The following is a 15,514-nucleotide window of genomic DNA, read 5'->3' on the forward strand; positions in this document are numbered from 1 at the left end:
AAGTGTCAAGCAATTGATGAGGATGTAACTCATATGGAAAGTGTGTCTATGTTGTCCCAGTCTATCGGGTCAAAGTCTGGACGTGGAAGTAGTAGAGCATCTTCTGCACGCTTAAGGGAAGAAGCTAAGCGAGCAGCTCTGGAAGCTAAAGCAGCTGTACTCAAAGAAAAACAAGCTTTAGCCTCAAAGGAAGTCCAGTTTTTACTGTCCGAGCATCAACTGCAAATCCCTCTAGGTGGAGCTGCACTACCTTCACTGCTCTTCCCTCTCTCTTCCTTTGAGCATTGTGTTTTTGATCATAACATCAAGTTTAGCATAGATCGCTGAGAGCAGGATACTGACAACCTTCTAGTTTTTGACCACTTTTTAAAGTTCCTCTGGCTTTCGTGTTTGATTGAGTTCCTTATGCTTACGTTTGTGTTAGTCTGAAGCAACAGTGCAATTCTCTCACTCAACCAACAGTTTGCGTGACTGCAAAGGTAAAACATGAAAAAATGTCGTCCAGCCGGTGTAAACAAGGATCAATGCAAACCTCTTTCCTCGTACACAGTCGGCTTTTCATCGTTGACTTATTTATTTAATACTTCCTCATAAGCTTAGGGGAATTGTTTGCTATCTTTTAGAATAATCTGTTTTGTCACATGCCTAAAACCAGGCGAGTGCACTCATGACAAGAGGTGAATTGAGTGCATTGGTGATCTGATGAGGATCCACTTCTGATTCCCGGTATCATCTAGCATGAGATTTATGTCTCATTTTTATGTTTTTATTAAAGTGTTGTATTTAATCAGATGTTGAAAAAGCAACATTGTATCGGGATTAGAAATTACCAGTAATTGAATAATAATCCAGAATCTCATAATTTTGAGTTCTCTCATTTTAGGTACTTCTTATCAGGCTGATGTAGGTTTAATTTGTGGTGACGACATCACGTCCCAATAACACTTTCATTAAAAGGCAAAAGAGTTCCTGTTGTTTAGAGCGGGTCCTGGGGAAACCTCTGATAAATGACCTGCAGCCACAGCCTCCGCTCTGCAAATTGAATCCAACTGGGTTTGTACAGTTACTACAACTTTTTCAGCATTTCCATTTTAATGTTATTGTGATTTGTGACTTAGTTTTTTTTTTTTTTGGAACAAGATCAGATGTAAACCTCAGGAAAAAAGTTGTTTTATTTGAACAGGCCAAAATAACAGTAACATGTTGTTACGTGCCGTGTTTTTCTTCTCTCTCTCCCCCTCTCTCTCGTCTCCACCAGGTGTGTGTGTGCGAGAGGCACCTTCACTGGCGCAGCTGAGGCCACTCTGCCATTAGCGTGTGGCCATAAGAACCCTGGGGTGAGCATCAGGGGGACGCCAGTGAACCAGAGAACCCGTGAACTAGAGTCAGTGGACCAGAGAGCCGGAGCGTGTAACAGGTGGACCAGACGTGGTGGGCAGACGGGCTATGTGAGGACGGGCTGCGCAGACGTGCTGGTTGACTTATAGTAGTGTTCGGTATTGTTCTTTTTCCCCTTCCGTTGTGGGAAGGGTGTTTTTTGTTAACTCCGTTTGTTTAATAAATAATTGTTCCTTGTTAAACCTAAGTTCCCTGCTTCCTTGTTTAGTGCTCTGTTTTATTGTATAACTGTTTGTTCCCCCACCCTAGACAGTTTGGGGAACGTAACACATGTGAAAGCGATTCATAGAAATCGAACTGGTAATGTTTATATGTATTTGTTTTCATAATCATATTGTTAAGTGCATATATATACATATTTTGAACTAATTTAACATGATTAAATAAGCTCTCTGATTATTTTGAGCTAATTAAAAATTAAATAGTCATTAAATCAAAATTACAGATAATCTTAGTTTAGTTTCTACTTTGTTTGCTAATTAACAAACAAAAACATAAACAGACCTCAAGTTAAAATTAAAAACTAACATAACATGACCTTAAATAAGAAATCACAACTTGCTTTTATTTTGTCTCCCAAAAAACCAACTAGTATTAATCATTATTTTAAAAGTTATTAACGAACAAAATGTCCTTAAATCAAAAGATTATGATTTTATGAACAATTGGATACATATTAATGTTCATAAGTGAAAAATCTATATGGATGTTGTTTTGCAATGGATCCACTAGGTGGCATCATCTAATAGGGTAGATAATTTGTGCACATGAACAGAAATGTACAATTGAGTTTCACGTCTCATTGAAAACTTCACTTGATCACGAACACAAATCTTGATCCGACATAAACGTGTTGTTTCAGTTTTGTTTCACTTTAAAAACAATATTAACCCTTGTGTTACGTGTAAACGTTCATATTTGTGGCTCGTGTTGAATCAGTTGTTTATTTTCCTCCAAACAGAAGTGGAGCCTCCCTCTGATTTCAGTGAAAAGGCTCAAATATGATACTGCTTAGCTTTCAGTTGATCTCAATATATCAACAACTGTGATGAGAGCAAACGTTACCAGGAGGCGGAGCTCAAAGGAAAACAGACATAAGATCATATGTGTTCATTAGAGACACGTTCACAGCTTCACAGGTTTGAAACCAACAATCCACAGAGACTAAAACAAGTCTGACCTTCGCTGAGCAGATCGGTGCCCAGAACTATTCAAAAAAATAATGTTAATGAGAGTTTTAATCAATTAACTTTCCACTAAGATAAGATAAGACTGATGTTTCTGCTTCTATATGCTGTTGTGTGTTATATTGATATTTTATATGTCATATAAGTGCTTTACTATGTTTATTTGTGTGAGTCTTAATTTTTGTACTTTTGTATATTTGTCGTGATGGTTTTCAACACTAGTGCCCAAACTGAAGAAGACCTGCATGAAGCCATCTGAGTTTTAATAACTGTATCTCAAAGATCTGAGTAAAAGGAGAAGCAGCAGAACCCTGACAGATAAATAGGAAATCAGATAGAATGTGCGGCTGCATGTTGTGAGTGCTGTTAGTAATTATGGTCTTTTGCCAATTTAATTGCGGCGCTGTAATCGAAATGAGTTTACGGAGCTTCGCTCTAAATTAGCAGTTTTATAATTACCCCTGAACTACACTCGTCTCACTGCACCCCCCACTTAATTACCAACAATGTGCCTCCGGATGAGCTATTGTGAAGCTGCGGCCGAGCCGGAACAGATTAGAATAATAGGCTTTGTTTTCTGTTCATTTCAGTTGTTCTTCCGGAGCTTTCTACCAAAACAGCAGCAAGTTGAAGTGAAGCAGACGTCATGGGACTCAGGTCACATGATAACAGGTGGTGGATTCTGGGTAAAGACAAGACTGGTTTTATTATCTTGGACACAAACAGACGGTTTGACTCCGGGTCCAGAAAGTGAAGCCAACACAGTGAAGTGTCCGAAACCTGCATTCTCTCTCTGACCAACAGGGGGCGCTACACAGCTGATAAAAGTGTTAACCACAGTAACTAATCAGAAACCCTGTGAGTTCAGCGTCAGTTGTTAATCTCTAATTGTGGAAAACTACACTAACTTATATTATAATGTCTTGCAAAAACAACATGGCCGAAGCCGACAAGAACTAAAGCTTTAAATTGAACATCAAACCTTTTTCTATCTACATAGATTAAAACTCCTGTCGACTAAAGCAGCTGCAGCTCGCTTCAGATTATTACAGTGACGATTAGTGTTTATACTTTTGGATAAATTAGCATTTTGAGACGAGACGGAACCAGAAGGTAAAGAAAATGATGATTTGAAACTGGAGAGAAAACTCTAAACATGAGGTCATGAGTTCAAATTGACAGTAAATGTGATAAAACTGTAAATATTATCTGTAAATATATTGTATTTATACTTGTATGGCTTCGTTTCAGCTCCTGTTGTAAATTCAGCTTTAATTATAAAAACTCGGAGCTCGGTTAAAACAAAATAACTGAAAGAGTCAGATTCCATTTTGCACTGATGAGGCTTTCAGGGGAAATATTGAGCCTCATCACTTCTCCACTGATGGAAAATATATTCAAATGAAGCGAGCGTTCATTTCCCTGATTAATGTTCTGTTCTTCAACACTGATGCTCCTGTAAAATACACCTTTACAGGAAGTTTCTTCTAAAACCAACAGTGACCTTCTCCTCTCAAGGTTCGGGACAAATCCTCTGAACCTCATCTCTGCGATTCACTCTTTATCAGTCTGATGTCAGAGGAAATGTTCTCTCGTTTGGCTTCTTTGCCTTGAAAGTGTGTGTGTGTGTGTGTGTGTGTGTGTGTGTGTGTGTGTCTGCATTATCCTGCCCTGCTGCCACAATAGGGCTGACTAATGCAGAAATAGACTGCAGGCTAAGCTTCTTTTTCACAGAAATGTCTTGAGAGTGAAGGACACGTTCTGCTCCTGCAGCGTTTAGATCTGCTGAGGAAACGTCATCACGCTCAACATGAGCTGAAAGATAGACCACGAGACATGAGCAGGCTTAAAGAGAAAAACAAATTAATTTAATGTAAACAATCATATCATGTAGAAAATATTCTTAAATGTGGGTAAAATGATAAAATGACATTTTATTGGTGTTTGTCGTTTTTTTTTCATTTCATTCACTGATCTTTCTGCTTGTTATTGCTACTAAATGATTTATACTTCATGTAATTTCACTATTTATTCAGTTGTGTTTTCAAGCTTCTGGTTCCGGCTTCACTCACACCAAACTAACTTCAGTCTCATCTTTCTTTTAAATGGAATCTGGTGAAGTAAACGTTGTGAACAGAGCTGGAGCACGACCGACCACCGCCTCTTAAAACCACCTGAAGCTCCAGATCCTTCACAGAACACCGGTTCTCTCTGAATGTTCCTGAACTCACCACGAAGAGCGAATGAATCCTGAGAAGACGTGAGATGTTCTTCTGCACGTTTCACAAACCACTCGAGCCAGAGACTGTGACTCAGCTCCTGAATCTTCACTTTCAAGTTGATGAGCTGGTGAAATGAAACGATCTAAATGATCCAAAGTGCTTCACTCTGTTGAAACACTTCAGTCTCAGTCGCTGATGCTGCGTTCAACTCCCACGTGGTCTCAGATGATTCTGCTCTTATCTCTTGTGTCTGTGATTCTGGTCCTTCACTTCGGATGGATCGCCATGACGACCAACACACAGTTGAGTCGTGGGTGTGTCCTGGATCGTCCCGGTTTCACCTAAATGCTAGATGCTGAATATGGTAGCGTTCATAACTGAGATATTTTGTCCTCATTTCTGGAAGTTGGGAGGAAATGGAGCCGTGTCGTCCATCTTTGTTTCCAGCCTGTGGTCCATGTGTGTTTGTGCAGATCTACACCTGTTGAAAACCATGTTCCTCTTGCTGAATCGTCTCCAGAGGAAGTTTTGGCGCTGGTTATGATCCGGTCCTCCTCTTCACCATAACACGCTCAGCTGTTGACACGTGGGCGTCGGCCCTGCGGCCTCTCCTCGGCGCCCCGGGTGATTATGGCAGATTATTCCACATGGAGGTGATTAGGACGCCGCTCCGGCTTCGTGGCCGCGGTGCCGTCCACAGCTGTCCACCAGGCGGCGACCTCCAGGGAATCAGACGCCAGAGATCGGGGGGGGGAGCTGGCCCGGTGGCGTGAATCTAGAAATGTCATGATTGATCCACGGGCGGGGGGGGTCATCGGCGCCTCCTGTGTGGATGATGGAGGGCGGGGGTTTTACATTAATTAACAGGAAGTCATTTAGCTGTAAAGCCGTCCCATGGCAACCAGGTCCCCCCCCCCCACCCTCTCTGTCTTTGTTAGGGACTCGGATTTGTGGGTAAGTTGGTTGGGGGGAGGGTGGGGTGGGGGGGGGGGGTCCATCTGCCACCGAGCGTGCCGGGTCAAAAAGCTTTTGTTGTGAAGGAGTGATGAGACTGATGGATGATGAGTGTCACCAACCGCTGCTTTAATCAAGTGAGAGTGTCACACACAGTCACACACACACACACACACACACACACACACACACACACACACACACACACACAGACACACACACTCACACACACTAACACACACACACACAGAGACACACACACAGACACACACACACACACACACACACACACACACACTCACTCACACATACACACGTTCACACACACACACACACACACACAGACACACACACACACACACACTGACAGTGAATGACTTAATGTTTAATTGCTAAAAAAAAACTTTTGTTCAAACCTTGAATCTGTTTTATTTTGAAATGTCTTGATGGACAGAAGTTTTTAACAGTGCAGCTTCTCGTCATCACTTCGACTCAATCAGAGCCCCCTGCCGTGCACGCTCTGTGCGCATGCGCGTTCCCTAACCAAGCAGCTGTGACAGGATGGCCCAGCACCGGAAGTTAGAATAACAGGCCTTCAAACTAAAACCCCAACTTTCTGAAAACGAAAAGACGAAGCCAAAGGGAGGATTGATACCGAGTTAAAAGTATGTAAAAATCAGAGAACGAGCAAAACACAAACATTTTCGTTCATCTGTATTCATAATGTAGTTATTATGATTGTGTATTTATACTTTATTAATTTATAATTCATAATATGTATTTATATATATCTATATATATATTTGTGTTCAGTATACTGAGTTAAGACTTGTAAAGACATTATCAATTTTAGATTTTAGACACAAACATGAAGAAACTAAAACAAATATCTCTCTGCAGCAGAGGCACCACGTCACTTCCTGTGTGTGTCTGCTGCTGTGTTGTTCGGCTGTGAAACACAAACTCTGGAGACGATTCTCTGGATCTGATCTGGAGCTCAGGTCTGAAAAGATCTTCAGAAAAGACGAGAGTTTAAAAGTGGGGCGGTGTGGCCTAGGTGGTAGAGCGGGGGTTCTCCATCACGAAGGTTGTTGGTTCAAATCCCACTCTTCCCCATCTGCATGCTGAAGTGTCCTTGGCAAGATACTAATAAATGCTGTGTGTAATAAAAATGTAAGTCGCTTTGGACAAAAGCATCAGCTAAATGACATGTAATAATGTAATGTAATGATATAAGAGACATATTATATTATCTATTGTTGGTCAGTGACTGTTTTTGTTTTTTTTGACAGTACAGAAGCACCTCAGGGGCCAATCAGATTTCAGCTGGGGTCGCTGCCCCCCTCTAGCTCCGGCCCTGGAGCTGCAGCAGATCTGTGCCTTTATTGTGAAAGGCAGCAGCGGAAGTGGTGGTGGACACAGACTCGCACTGACGGAGCAGCAGAGTCCCTGTCCCGCATCCAGCTCCTCCAGCTCTCATCCCGCGGGGCCGCAGCTCCATCCCGCACACTGAGCCCCCCCCCCCCTCCCCCCCAGCAGCAGCATGACGAGGCTCCATCCCGCACGCTGACCCGGGACACACAGGAGGACACACAGGAGGACACACACACACAGACACACACACACGCAGGAGGGGGGAGACGGTTAACGCAGCGGCGGCATCGGATCCACGTGCACGCGGGTAGAGCTCCGCCGCGGGAGCGCGCTTCTCTGACTGACACCCGCAAGACTCAAACCACGGGAACGGGTCCCGCACGACCGAGACATGTCCTCGTCCGGGAAGGACGCAAACAGCGGCCATTACGCCAACTACGTGGGACCGTACCGGCTGGAGAAGACGCTGGGCAAAGGACAGACAGGTTAGTGAACACCCCCCCCCCCCCACCCCAACCCCCCCACCCAGCTGCGGGACTCTCCTCAGCATCACAGCGGCTCTGCGGGATTTGTGTGCGGGAGAAGAGCAGCGGAGACACGGCTCCTGACTGAGGGACGTGAGGGGGGGGGCGGGTTGTCTGGTGATGATGATGATGATGAGGAAGGTGATGAGGGTGATGATGATTAAGGTGATGAAAGTGATGAAGGTGGTGATGAAGATGAAGGGGGTGATGATGAGGATGAAGGTGGTGGTGTTGAAGGTGATGCAGGTGATGATGATGCTGTAGTTGATGATGATGATGATGATGAAGATGGTAGTGTGCCTTTAATCCTTGTCGTCAGGCAGAAAGTTCTCTCTGATATTTCGGCCCTTGTGATTTTTTCTTGTCTTTAATTCGTCTGAAGCAGCGTCGGTCACATGGTCTCTGCTGAGGCTGCAGAGTGATGCTGCACTGTCCTACACACACACACACACAGACACACACACACACACACACACACAGGGACAGACACACACACACACACACACACACACACAAACACACACGCACGCACACACACACACACACACACACACACTGCAGCCCTGTACTTTTATTTGCTCTTTGGCTGCAGCAAAGAGCAAAGTGTCATCTTCATCATCTTCATCGTCTTCACCTTGAGTTCCTCATGAGTCATTTTGGTGAAGGATCAATCTGCTCAGCTCCAGTTGAAGGTGTCGTCAGCAGAGATGGTTTCACTGGTTTCACTGGTTTCACACGTTTATCTTCACGTGGTCCAGTTGTGTTTCTGTCCTTGTGAGTCCATGTTCAACCAGCAGGACGATGTGTGGAAGCTTCTCAGAGAGCGAGTGGACGTGTGGACGAGGTTTCTAACACGTGACGTGAAACTAGAAGAACACAAAGATCTCAGGATGAAGAAGAGGAGCCGGACACGTAGAAGACGAAGGGGAAGGAGCGGATCCAGGACATTTGTTGGCGAGATGTTAGCGTTGGTGGAAGTTTTGAGTTCTCGGAGCGATCGTCTTCTAGTTGGTTAGTTTGTTAGAAGGATCCTGAAAATAACGATTTCCCGTCAAACATTATGTAAAACATGCAGACGAATGTGTTTTCAAACTGAAATGATCTCGGTCCACGTTAGAGTTTTGGTTCTGACCCGATCAGCGCGAGGTCGTGAGCGTCTGCGTCATCGTTTCCAAACATCTCGTCCGTCCTCAGAGTTTTCAAACTCAAACTGTGTGAGTTCAGTCTGTGAAACATGTTCATACTCAAACCAGCAGTTAGCTGTTAGAACCAGTGTTTGGTTCCACATCTCAAACTGAGGCAGCTGAAGACCACAGTGGAGACTCCTCCTCCTCCTTGTCCTCCTCCTCCTCCTCCTCGTCCTGCCGGGTCGTCCTCTCACGTCTTCCTGTGTCCCTCTGTTTGAGTCCCTGGTTTCTCACGTCCTGTGTTGCTCTGTGACCGTCTCACTGCTTCCTCTCGGTGGTTACAGCAGCTCCGGCGTGGCCGTGGCCGTGTGGTCGACTCGGGCCAGGTTCCCCATCTGTAACCACACTCCGCCAAAACCCATCAAGGTGTCTCCTCTGCCTCCAGCTCCGAGAAGAGACTCACGGCTTCGATCGCTCACGGTGAATTATTCATAACTAACCAATTAGCTGGATGGAGTTGGATCGTAAGAGTTAATCACACGATGGTTCTGAGTAAAGTTGCAGCGACGTGTGTTCAACCTGCACAGATACTGATTTCTATTTCTTCTTATGGATCATTTCAAGAAAATGAATCTGTGGACGAGACACTTGAGGCTCAAACACAATTATTTTTATGCTGTGGTAATTTTGAGATTGGGGAGATTTCCTCTGTAACATTTATGACGAAAGGATTGAAAATATTATAATAATCCATATTTAGTTTTTAATTTCCCTTTGTGTCGTTGTGTGTGAACGTTTAAATCAACATGGAAATCTTTAAAGGTCACTTTCTTTTGTTGTGAGTCAAAAATCTTCAGTTTCACTTAAATTCACCAAACTCCAGCTTTTTTTTGGGTTTTTCTCATGAAACATTCACAACCTGATTTACAGGATATTTGATTCAGAAAAACTGGCTGAACATTGATTTTTTTTATGGCCGTCAACAGTATTTTCTGATTTATGAAGTAATAAAAACAGATCTCTGCAAAGTCTCTCTAGTAAAAACCTTCAACTCTAATATCTCGACGACATTGAAGAAGAATTTTGAGGCTGAATTGATTCAATGTTCAGATTTCTGCTCATTACATTACGCCTCATTTTCACATTTAAACATTAAAATTGAAAAACAAAAGACATGTATAATTTCTGAAGGTCAGTGATGTGTCTCTGACATGTTCATGACCTCAGAGATCAGGTTTGTTTGTTTGTTTTTCAGAAGAAGAACAGATTTCCAGTGAACTTGGTGGAAAGATAGAAAATGTGTCCAGAAAGATCTTTGTTTATGGACAAAGAGGCGAATCTGTGATCACTTTATTTAACATAGTGATGTGGGATGTTTTTAGATTTCTCAGCATAATTCATGGATCTTTATGATAATACGAGATATTCATGAAGTCTTTGGCCAACGACTGTGGAAATGCTTTTACCTGCTTCCGATGATAAACTAGCGAGTGAACAACTTCCACAGCTCAAATCAAACAGTCATATTATTCACTCTTCTTCGGTTTCTTACTCGCTCACTTTCTATTTTCCTCTTCTTCGTTTCTCTTCATTTCTTCTTCTGTCTAATGACGTCCACACAGAGAGTGGAGAGCTAGTTGTGTCGTATAGCTAGCTGCTAGCTGCTAGCTGCTAGCTGCTAGCTGCTGCGGCCCTTTGACGTATATGTCGTAAAGCAGTTCCTAATGTTGCAGCACAGTGCACCAGAGATACATCGTGAAGTTCCAGGCCTCCAGGGGGCGCTGTGTGGCAAACATGACATTCTACCTATTGTAAGTTTGTGTAGCATCAATGTGAACTTGAAGCTTTTGTATAAACACAACCTTGTGTTGCTTTAAAATGCTGAAGCAGCTTTGAATGTCTCTGGAAGTAAAATGTTCACTGATCTTTAAATGTCGACGTCAGGTTTGTGATCGCTGACGTTCAGGATGAGCAACTCATCGATTACTGCAGAAGAAGAAATAATCCCGTGGGAACGTGATGTCGGACTGAACGATGGAATTATCGGACACGTTATTGACGGATCAGTCAGGTGTGAGTCAGTGTCATTTACCTGATATCACGTTAAAGGGTCACAAGCTGCAACAACAGGACAAACTAAGATTCATATGAAGTTTTATCTGATGAAAGCTGTGAGTAAGTTTTCTCACTTGCAAACTAAACGATGAATCAAGGTTTGTTTGAAGTGATAGAAAGTTTGTGTCTTTGTTTCCCTTCGACCTTGAGCCTCTTCATGTGTGAAGCATGTGAGGAGGAGCTCTGCTCTCATCCCGGCCGAGAGCTGCTGGAACAAAGCCTTCATGGTGCGTGTCTGAAAGGCGAGAGGCTGCGCTGACTCCGAACAATTAGTCCGTGTGTTTTCATGTGTGTTGGTGGGGGGGGGGGGGGTTCGTTTTCTAAGTGCCGGCTAACAGTGTGGATGGTTGTCATGGTTTCATTCCTCCTTCCTGTGACAATGGCCGCTCTTTTCTGTCTTGGCGATCACTGCGAAGTCGACTGCAGCCGCCGACCTTAGCTTAGCTCCTCCCTCTGCTCCTCCCTCTGCTCCTCCCTTAGCTCCTCCCTCTGCTCCTCCCTCTGCTCCTCCCTTAGCTCCTCCCTATGCTCCTCATCAACATCAACCGTTACTTGATTGTTGACGATAAAGAACTAAGAACGTCCCTGAAAGTCTGCCAAATAAAATCATTAACATTTCTCAGCAACTTCCACTGATCGACCCTAAAAAACCAACGTCTCACAGGTCAATATCCACAAACTGTACCAGTGTGTGTCTGTGTGTGTGTGTGTGTGTGTGTGTGTGTGTGTGTGTGTGTGTGTGTGTGTGTGTGTGTGTGTGTGTGTGTGTGTGTGTGTGTGTGTGTGTGTGTGTGTGTGTGTGTGTGTGTGTGTGTGTGTGTGTGTGTGTGTGTGTGTGTGTGTGTGTGTGTGTGTAGTGTTATAATGAAAAGTGTCATGTTATTGACGTGAAACCTCCTAAAGACTGTACATCCGTCAGTCCCTGTGGAGGAGTGCAGCAGAGTGTGTGTGTGTGTCTGTGTGTGTGTGTGTGTGTGTGTGTGTGTGTGTGTGTGTGTGTGTGTGTGTGTGTGTGTGTGTGTGTGTGTGTGTGTGTGTGTGTGTTCAGCGGGGGTTGTGTAGGCAGCAGGGAGACCCCCAGCACAGATGGCTGCCTTTAGGTGCCTGAAATACAGCTTCATTATCAGCAGGTTGCAGGTGGTAACACTCCCATCATTCTCACTGCATGTGTGTGTGTGTGTATGTATATATATATATTCATATATATATATACACATACACACACATATATATATGTGTGTGTATATATATATGTGAATATATATATATATATATGTGTGTGTGTGTGTGTGTGTATGCATTTGCATACAAGGCTGCTTTGTATTTTAAAGATTTACAGTCTGTTTGCTGGTTTTGCTTCATTATGCTGCATTAAACATAAAACAATACACAAAATATTTATGGCAACACATCTGCATAGAGAGAGAGAGAAGTAACACATAGGTGATTTAGAGCAGAGCCACAGAGACTCAGAGACACAGAGACAGAGACTCAGAGACACAGAGACAGAGACTCAGAGACGCAGAGACTCAGAGACGCAGAGACGCAGAGACTCAGAGACACAGAGACTCAGAGACACAGACACAGAGACAGAGAGACACAGAGACTCAGGGACACAGACACAGAGACACAGAGAGTCAGAGACACAGAGACACAGAGACTCGGAGACACGGAGACACAGAGACTCAGAGACACAGAAACACAGAGACTCAGAGACACAGAGACACAGAGACGCAGAGACACAGAGACACAGACACAGAGAGTCAGAGACACAGAGACACAGAGACACAGACTCAGAGACTCAGAGACGCAGAGACACAGAGACACAGAGACACAGACTCAGAGACTCAGAGACACAGAGACACAGAGAGTCAGAGACACAGAGACGCAGAGACACAGAGACACAGACTCAGAGACGCAGAGACACAGAGACACAGAGACACAGAGAGTCAGAGACACAGAGAGTCAGAGACACAGAGACACAGAGAGTCAGAGACACAGAGACACAGAGACACAGAGACACAGAGAGTCAGAGACACAGAGACACAGAGACACAGAGACACAGAGAGTCAGAGACACAGAGACACAGAGAGTCAGAGACACAGAGACGCAGAGACGCAGAGACACAGAGAGTCAGAGACACAGAGACACAGAGACTCAGAGACGCAGAGACGCAGAGACGCAGAGACACAGAGACACAGAGACACAGAGAGTCAGAGACACAGAGAGTCAGAGACACAGAGAGTCAGAGACACAGAGACACAGAGAGTCAGAGACACAGAGACACAGAGACACAGAGACACAGAGAGTCAGAGACACAGAGACACAGAGACACAGAGACACAGAGACACAGAGACACAGAGACACAGAGAGTCAGAGACACAGAGACACAGAGAGTCAGAGACACAGAGACGCAGAGACACAGAGAGTCAGAGACACAGAGACGCAGAGACGCAGAGACACAGAGAGTCAGAGACACAGAGAGTCAGAGACACAGAGACGCAGAGACACAGAGAGTCAGAGACACAGAGACGCAGAGACGCAGAGACACAGAGTCAGAGACACAGAGACGCAGAGACACAGAGACGCAGAGACGCAGAGACACAGAGACACAGAGACACAGAGACACAGAGACACAGAGACTCAGAGACACAGAGACTCAGAGACACAGAGTAAATCCTGAAGAATGACCAGAGTCTCACATCAGCAGAAAGTAAAACATGAATATTTCTCATACGGAGGATTATTAAAGAACCTTTGTATCGGATGAAACTGCTGAACTCACATGTTTCTGTAGCTGAGCTTCATCCGTGAGAAGAAGACGTCAAAATATTTACAAAATAAATAATTAGCATTTGAGCAAAAAGCAGCCGGAACATTTAGTCAAATAAAAGTCTTCAGTCGTGAGTCGTCTTTCAACCAAGATCAACCAACTGTTATGATTCATGGACCCGTTTTATTTTGAAAACCCTTGAAGCTGTTTGGACGAACGGAAACTGAGACGTTTGGAAACGATGACGCTCGAAACCTCCTGATGATCGATTCGTCAGAATCCTGTCACGTGACCTCCGTCAGGAAGAAGACCAGCGGCTTCTGGAGTCCAACACAACGTGTGTGTGTGTGTGTGTGTGTGTGTGTGTGTGTGTGTGTGTGTGTGTGTGTGTGTGTGTGTGTGTGTGTGTGTGTGTGTGTGTGTGAAACAGACACTGCTGGTAGACAAAAGTCTGCAGACGGGTAGGGGGGGGGGGCGCCCCCTCCTCCCATCTTCCTTTACAGTACATCCCTTCGTTCCCTCGCCCTCCCAGCTGAGGGCCCGGTTACCACGGCAACCAGTGGAATGCTCTCCTCTGTGGTTGGACGTACTCGCTCGCTCTAGATCTGTGGCAGAGGGGGGGGGTGTTCGCCTAAGCCATTAAACAATGAATGAGAAACTACCCCCATCTCTCTCTCTCTCTCTCCCTCCCTCTCTCTCTCTCTCTCTCTCTCTCTCTCTCTCTCTCTCCCTCTCCCTCTCTCTCTCTCTCTCTCTCTCTCTCTCTCTCTCTCTCTCTCTCTCTCTCTCTCTCTCTCTCTCTCTCTCTCGGAGGTTGTCAGGGCTGAAGCTCGATCTGAGGCAGAATGATTTTCATCTTCCCGGCTCTGTCTGAAAGATTATCCACAGCTCCTCTTCCTCCTCCTCCTCCTCCTCCTCCTCCTCCTCCTCCTCCTCCTCCTCCTCCTCCTCCTCCTCCTCCTCCTCCTCCTCCTCCCCCTCCTCCTCCTCCTCCTCTCTCACACACACAGTGGAACCCTAACCCCCCCAAAAGGGAAGGAGAGACTATTCTGATGTGAGCAGAGACTCGTCTGCCTGGTCGAGGTTTTATTTATAGAAGCTGAAATCACAGGTTTGCCTTCAGGAGCTGAAGAATCTGCTCAGCGTCAGAAACACAGGTGGTGACCGGCTCTGATCTCTGTGGGCGGAGCCTCATGAATCCACACGGCAGATTTTAATAAACATCGTTCTTAGAAGTGATGAGTAAATGAATGATTCAGGAGCAGGAAGCAAAAATGGTTTCAGATAAAAATCATCAGTGGAAGCGTGGGAACAACGTCTGGTTATCAGGAGTGTGTGTGTGTGTTTGTGTGTGTGTGTGTGTGTGTGTTTGTGTGTGTGTGTTAGTGTGTTTATGTGTGTGTGTGTGTGTGTGTGGTTGTGTTGGTCTGTGTGTGTGGTTGTGTTGGTCTGTGTGTGTGGTTGTGTTGGTCTGTGTGTGTGGTTGTGTGGACGAAGAGATGCTGAGGTTTAAACATGCTCGTCTCCATCACACACACACAGACACACACATTGGGATGCTCCTCCTGCCTGGAGCTCTTTGACACCTTGTGTGGAGGTTGTCGTCATCGCGCCTGCGGCTGTCACACACACACACACAAACACACACACACACACACACACACACACACACACACACACACACACACACACACACACACTGTCATTAACGAGTCTCCCAGTGCACGTCAGGGAGCTGCTGCTGAAATATTCAGGGGGAAGATACAGGCGCCAAAATGCATCTGTGTGTGTGTGGTTGTGTCATGGATAATCATGAAAACACTGCAGAAGACAAGTGTGT

At 44.9% G+C, this 15,514-nt stretch overlaps 1 protein-coding gene across 1 annotated transcript in view; it reads left to right on the forward strand.

The window, feature by feature from the left end:
* Window positions 1–7,526: 7,526 nt before the first annotated feature.
* LOC132998081 (serine/threonine-protein kinase BRSK2-like) overlaps window positions 7,527–15,514 on the forward strand; it is an 87,393-nt gene continuing 79,405 nt past the window's right edge. Inside the window, exon 1 of the mRNA XM_061067571.1 lies at window positions 7,527–7,620. Within this exon, the coding sequence (XP_060923554.1) occupies window positions 7,527–7,620 (94 nt within the window). The remainder of the gene's footprint in view (window positions 7,621–15,514) is intronic.

Source organism: Limanda limanda, chromosome 3 (genome assembly GCF_963576545.1).
Source record: "Limanda limanda chromosome 3, fLimLim1.1, whole genome shotgun sequence".
Lineage (NCBI taxonomy): Eukaryota > Metazoa > Chordata > Actinopteri > Pleuronectiformes > Pleuronectidae > Limanda > Limanda limanda.